The following is a 7,500-nucleotide window of genomic DNA, read 5'->3' as shown; positions in this document are numbered from 1 at the left end:
ATCAACTGCATTAAAAAACTTAACACTAAATATACAATAACCACCATTCAAATAAACACAAAAAAAGCCAAACAAACTTAAAATTACACTGCACATCAACACCAAAATTTGTATGTTTATTATAATTTATTAACACCAACACTGTCGTCTACACAAAGCCGAATTGTCTTTCACGACACAACCACTAATCTGTGGCAAACGGAACTATATTTAGTTCCAACTGGACTGAACAGAATTAAGGGTGGTCATCATCATTATCATTATCATCATCATCATTATCATCCTCATCATCAATCGAAATACACAGGCCAGGTCATCAACAGTTGAGCAATCCAATAGAGCAGTCTAAACACAATCGGTTGCAGGCCAGGTCATCAACTAAAGATCAGCATTCAAAAAATTTAGTTCTCCAAAGGAGGAATTACGGCCTGCAAATGAAAAAAAAAAAAAAACACTTACAAATACTCCTAACTAACTAAACTATCGCACTATGATTAAAGATAAATAAGAAACGATCTATTATTCAGAATCCCTCTTAGCAAAGATAAATAAATTGTACTTACTGTCAAAATAATTAAACACTTCCACACTGGTAAAAAAAATAATAATAGTAGTCCAGCATTCACATAACTGCCTCTTGCTGCAGTCAAATAAAAAAATGCATTCGCCCAAGACATTCACCACTGCCCTAACCTAGCTAAAAACAAACAACCTCATTCATACCAACAGCCTCTCTCACAACAAACAATCGATACACTAACTACCTCTCGCTCGCTGACACACACACACACACACTCTCTCTCTCTCTCTCTCTCTCTCTCTCTCTCTCTCTCTCTCTCTCTCTCTCTCTCTGGATTTGGCAAACAACAAAAAATAAATAAAAATAAAACAAAAATTAATCCTCCACAACGCCAGACCTTGAAGGAGATCTAACTAAAACTTATCACTTAGGGAGGGGTAGTTTCTATAAAAATTAAATATTTGCTTGGTATCTGTATGTGTATCTGTTTATTGAGAATCTTGAAGCTCTAAAAGCGTCTCTTCATTTTAGTGCCGTTAAGCATCAAGTTCTGTTTGAATACCAAGCAACCAACAATCAATGCTTCTATTACTTTGAAGATTCATGTAATAATGCCTGTAACAGTCACATCAGGTGAAAAGAGAATTAAAATCTAAAACTGATTAAAACATACTTACAATAAAAAAATTCCACATCGGGGAGCATGACTTGGCGTTTTTTATGATACTATTAACATATAATAATATTGCAAAGAAAAAAAAAAACACTAACTTTTAAGATTATTTCGAAAGATTTCTCCGTTAGAAAAATGAAAGTATAATTTTCGAAGTCCTAAACACAACCAGTAGGCTCACTTAATCCTCTTGCACCCACGGGATGCACAGGGCCTAAACGAATTCACGACATATGTCTCTTTCCTGTGCCATCTCTTTGAGCTCTACCGAAAATCCAGATCCAACCTTCCTTCGCATTGTCATCAGCCTCGTTTCTCTTGTTATACTACGTCCTCTCCTACCCATGTTGCAATACAAAGCTACAGCTCACTATTGGTTCTTTTAAGTCATTACCCTTAAGATGAATTATTACTGGAAACTGTGTAAGTGGTTGTGGGGATAGCATACTTGTATTCCTCTCACTGATGAAACCCCATCTTCTTGGGATTAGATCAACAAGAAGGTTATTGTGAATCGCTAGCAACATATGCAGTGTAAATGCTCAAGAAATCTGTTTATGAAACTTCAATGAACTCCCAAGCAGTACTGTAGGCTACGTCATTAATTATCCTGAGTTATAATAAAACATTAGAAATTATATTTTCCCATTTTCAGTATATCATTGTGACTAATGATGGAGTCTCAAGTCTTCAATGTTTTTTGACTAGGACTAGCGTATTAGATAACCATCAATATTCAGCTTTTGTAGCGTAGACGGCCAAACTAAAGTTTTCTTATTGGGACCCACACTTCTTAGCGTAAGTCCTGCTAATGGTGTCAGTTCAAATAGATATTAGAATAACATTAATCAAAATCACTGTTTCCAAGTAGCCTATAAGTGAAACCCGGCCGCTTTTAACGGAAGTTTTTTTTTTTTCCAGATATAAATTCATCCGCACCTACTGGAATGAATGACGAATCTCCGGTCTCAGCGCCCAGAAATGAACGGACCTTTTCTTTTACAGATGAGGATAATACCCATGAAACAAAAAAACTCGAGAGTCTTAAGAAGTCTACAATAGAGGAGCTACGTCAAAAGTATGAAACAAATCATTCAGAGAAAAATGGTTGCTACTTTGAAACAATCTACCTCGCTGTGATTATTGTCGGAATACTTATTGTGATCATCATCACAGCAACTGGATTTTGTCTTCTTCGGAACTACAGGTAAAATTAAGTCTGACCTTCCATGGAAGACAAAGGTTATAACGAAATACGGTTAGAATATACGTACAATTCTCTTGGTATGATTTTCAGGACATTTAAGTTACTCCTAAATATTAAAGAGGTATCCCTAAATTTCCAAACAAAATAATAGTTTTTTATTCAATATACAGCTTCATTCCCTTGAAAATAGGTAGGATAAAAAAAGGAAATATCTGCTTTGCAAAATAATAATCAAAGCTGAAAGTATGAGAAAACTTAATATGGGCAATTATAAAGCTCAAACACCACGTAGAAACAACAGACATTTTGATGCATCACTTCGTTCATTAATTATAATCATGAATAGAGAGTGATCCACATGGTGATCTAAAAATTTAGGTGGCTGACCTTTATGTACTCTTCAGAAGATAATGAATTAAGCCTGAAACATACCATCGTAGGCATAACACTGATATAGTCTCGGTTCTTTACATTATTTTTCTTGATATCATGCGCTATTTTTTTTTTTTCGAAAATTAATTTCAAAGTTTACACTGTCAATGGCTTGGTACCTATTTTTTTATGATTGGAAAAGTAATCAGTCTACTTTTGGATAATCGGTTAGCCTACTGCTGATAGCTGACACTGAAGGTAACTAAAAGTAAAATTCAGAAATTTGATGAATAGAGTTTTTGGAATTTAACAACTGCGTTCCCATTAGCATATATTTTTCTCTTTCTTTTTATGATACGACATTTCAAAATACTTGAGATAGAATTCCGTGGTGGAAATATCTGGTGTTCACTTTTTCGACAGTTTTTTTTAACGGGGTATATAAAACCAGAATAAACACAATTAAAAGTTTAAACCCTGTGATTCGATTTAAAAAAAATTTAAAAGGTGTCCCTTTTTTTTTGTGTATTGTAAAAATAAATCTCTACCTGAAGGAAATCAAGATTGTTCGTTTTTATTTGATAATAAAGTGAGATTTTTTCCATGTTCATTGCAAGAGCCCGTGGAAAAAAATTCATATGTTATAAGGTTACATTTAATCATAATAAAAATTTAGTAAATTTTTCTTTCTGCTATTTGCTGGGGAGTGTTATATACAAACTTTGCCAAGCCTTCTTTTGTAGGGAAAAGATCAATCATAAAAAAGGTCAGGAGATTCGTACTTGCTTTCTGCTTCGAGATATAGTGTATTGGATGTACAGGATACTTATTATATCTATTATATGCTAGTAATACAACTGACATCCAAATGATATAGGTATTATTGCATAAGGATTCAAAATGGATCTTTTGACAGTAATTTGCACTAACTTTATTTGGATCATTCAATCTAATAGAATACCAAAAGTTTCAATGGTTAAACTGTAGATTTTATGAATTAGGACATTGCAAATGTAGGAATAAGATCATCAGAAGAATTAAATCTCTTCATTTAATTAAAACCGGAGAATACACAGTTGTGAAACACTCATGATTGAATAGTTACCAAGATGGCTTGGGCCTCTTTTCCTAAATTTCATCGAACAAGTACTATTGAGGTTTCTTATAATTTTCTATACACAAAGAACTTGACTCGTTTATTTTCTTAAAGGAATATTTTACGTTTAAGCTTTCATCTCACAGGCACATCATCTTTGGCCCTTGATACTTTCTCCTGCATCATTAGTAGTAAGAACAACTCGGTTATATTTATTTTCCTCTTCACAAACTTTTAACAGGAAGAACTCATTAAAGAGGTATCAACGCAATTTTCTACAAATGGAGACTGGTTAGTCTTCATGAGCGTTAATGGAAACTATTACTGTAATATCGATCTACTACCATAAAGAAAAACTTTCATTTCATTTTAATTGCAGGACTTCATACGCGTTGGCCCCACAAGATTCACCAAGGCATAGAAAAAAGAAGAGTTTTAGAAAAGTTTTACCAGAAATCATTACGGTTCATTCAAGACTTGACAATCACAAACAAATGTTTGTATAGTAAATTATTTTAATTGAATTAGAAACTACACCGCTTCGCATTGAAACATAAGAGTAAAGTGGTTTGTCAAGTGTTTTCGTATGCAATGGGTGAACCACAAAATTGCTGCAGCGCCTCTTCACAACAATCTCCTTTTTGATAAGCATTGTTACATTTAGCATCTATTTTACTTTGAAAATTAATGCTTTTTATATTTATTTATACACAGATCAGTAAGTTTAAATACGAATGCCCTTTTTTAACTAAAGGAGATCATGCATGTTACAATAAATAGCTACAGCCCACCATTGGTTCTTTTAAGTCATTATCCTTTAGGACTTTTAGGTATATCACTGGAAACTGATATTGGGTAGATATTTTTGTTACCTTTTATTTTTTTGCTACCTTTTATATTAGAATTTTCAAAACTTTTCAAGCAAGAATTTTTAGACTATATGAGACTATATTAACAGAGATCATGATGGATATTCTGATTTAGATATTTTCTATTTAAACCAAGAAGAACTGTGACATGAAACATTCAACTAACTTGATTTAAATCAGAGAAATATTGATGTCAACCTACGTTTACTTGAAAGATTTAAATTCTGGTTATCTCCACACGATTCTGGAACAGATAACAGCAAAATTCCAGGAAAATCTTCCATTTCCGGAAACAAGCACCAAATTTGACACTCATACGCCTTGGAATTGTTCCTTTGATAAAATCCATTAACTACTTAAAAGCCAAGATGGCAGCCATTTTTTCAAGATGGATACCATTGAACAATCAGAAATACTGCGTTTCGTAATGAAATCATAAAGAATTATTCTATTTGAATGATCTTGGTGTCAAATCATACATTTTCACTATGCAGAATACGAATTTGGAACCATGGAGGTTTTCACTGGCTTTCGTTTACCAACAGAGCGAATTTCAACTCACAACCAGGGCACATTGGATGGCATCACAGCTATGAATCCCAGCATGGGGTTCAGTATAAGCTAAATGATTATTAATTGTACCCAAATTATTAGTTTAACATCTCAAATGCTGTCTAACAAGCTCCACATCAGGTACCTATTGTAGATTATAAGTAGTTTAACATAGATGTTTAGCTAGACAGCCGTTCTTGAAGTGACATGGTAATGGGGCTTTATATTGGTTTGCCTGTTGCTACCTTGCTGTGTGATACTGTATGGATGATCAGGCTAGGCGAAGGTCATATATTTTTATTTCCATACCTATTCGTATCCCACACCTTATTGTGCATGATTGTGGCCAAGGAGGTAAAATGATAAGCCCTCACCCTTGATTCACTGAGTACAAATAATTATCATACTTGTTTCCTTGAATATCATTCGCCAAGATGGCAAATATAGGTCACAAACACTTCAAAGACAGAGAGACCCCATTCCCGTCTACACTAAGACCAGAGAGAGAACGTTAGTGAAAATGCTTAATGAGCAAAGCATCAACATTTCATATGGCAGGGTGAAAGAGATTATGCTTAATGTCTATCAGCCATATGGTCTGAAAGCTAAAAATAGATAAAAACTAGGAGACATGATTAGAACCAGGGCGACAAGGGAGGTCAAATTTCCCTCAAACTGGCAAAACTTCCTAAGAGCAAATGACAACAAAGCTGAGCTGTTCAAACTTATGGTTAATAAGCTTACACGAGGGGCCACACCAAATGATCCTGTCAGTCTGGTTGGGATGGCACCATACAGTCATGAAGTAGATGACACACATATCTTTGTGTGCAACAGAAATAAGCACCGAAGTTATCATAGTCAAAGCAAGTGATGCAAATGTCATTATTGTAGTAGGTGTTTTGCAAGTAGTTCAGGAGCTAGGTTTGCAACAGCTGTGGGTTGCCTTTGGCCAAGGAGAGACCCTGAGGTTAGTTGGTGTACATGATTTGTGTTGTACTCTTGTATAAAAGAACAAAGGGGTGCTCTTATTCCATGCCTCCACTAGCTGAAGTGTTGTTTCGCCATTCCGTGGCAAAGAGAAGACATATGCTTGGCAAATCTGGGATGTTTGTGACGAAGCCTCTAGTGTCTTCAGCATAGTCAGCTGGTAGTGGATGATGAAGATCTGGAGGCCTTTGAGAACTTTGCGTTCAAGAAGTATGACAGATCCAGCATAGTTGAAGGTATTGACGATACCAGGTTGGGCATCTTTGCTTGGAAGCAAGGCCATACGAAGACATTCCTCCAACCCAAGCAGTGTTGAAGCAACCAGAAACATAGACTTCTGTCAACTGGGGCTGGGCCAAGAAAGGAAATCTGTGACATATCGTTTAGACATAGCTCCCATCCATTGGAGAGAGTTGCTAGCAGGTGACCATGTGTGGATGCAACTCAAAATGTCGAAGTGGATGCAAATTGTACCACTACTCTCTGGCTTACACAGCACTGTGGGGATGCATATGTAAGGTTTGGAACCGTTGTATTATACTCATCCAAGCAGCAAGACAATATGTAGCAAACAAGTTCACACCTGCTACCCACTTGTACATCTAATGATATCTTGGACTGATGATAAGGTACATAGGTAGGTACATGGTTGAAAATATTTTAATCTATATAGTGAAATATGTATGCTTTGAAATAAAGATAATTCAAATAGGATAAGTCTGCATTTTTATTGCAAAATGCAATATTTCTTCATATTCAATGGCTTTCATCAAATCTGGGATGGTGGTGGGCCTAGATGGCATAACAACAGAAATTATATTATGATTCCTATGCAACGACCTACCAAATCCCAAAGATTTAGAAAAGAGTGAAATTAGTGGCCTGACTGGAACCAGACAAAGACCTGTTATCCTTCAAAAGCTATCAACCAGTATCCTTACTGTGTATCCTGTACAAATTATACGAAAAAATAATCTTAGCCCGTTAACCAACTATCGAAGAACAACAGACGACAGACCAAGCTGTCTTTAGACCTGGTTGATCCTGGTGCCGTCGGGTATTAAATCTGATGCAACACTTCAAGGTACAGTCTTTATCAACCTTACGGCAGCTTATGACATTGTAAACCATAGAGTACTCCTTCTGAAGGTGGTTTAAACTATATGGAATACCAGCATAGTCCACATTATTTAATCATTGCTAGAAATGGATGGCAGAAAA

The 7,500-nt window shown here is 35.4% G+C and overlaps 1 protein-coding gene across 1 annotated transcript in view; it reads left to right on the top strand.

Moving 5' to 3' along the window:
• The window catches only part of LOC137618709 (uncharacterized), a 57,237-nt gene extending 52,601 nt beyond the window's left edge, over positions 1-4,636 (top strand). The window contains exons 4-5 of the mRNA XM_068348870.1: positions 2,115-2,400; positions 4,248-4,636. Coding sequence (XP_068204971.1) covers positions 2,115-2,400; positions 4,248-4,374 — 413 coding nt within the window. The 3' untranslated portion in view covers positions 4,375-4,636. The remainder of the gene's footprint in view (positions 1-2,114; positions 2,401-4,247) is intronic.
• Positions 4,637-7,500: the final 2,864 nt, after the last annotated feature.

Source organism: Palaemon carinicauda, chromosome 2 (genome assembly GCF_036898095.1).
Source record: "Palaemon carinicauda isolate YSFRI2023 chromosome 2, ASM3689809v2, whole genome shotgun sequence".
NCBI classification, from domain to species: domain Eukaryota; kingdom Metazoa; phylum Arthropoda; class Malacostraca; order Decapoda; family Palaemonidae; genus Palaemon; species Palaemon carinicauda.
This window is presented reverse-complemented; position numbering and strand designations above follow the sequence as displayed.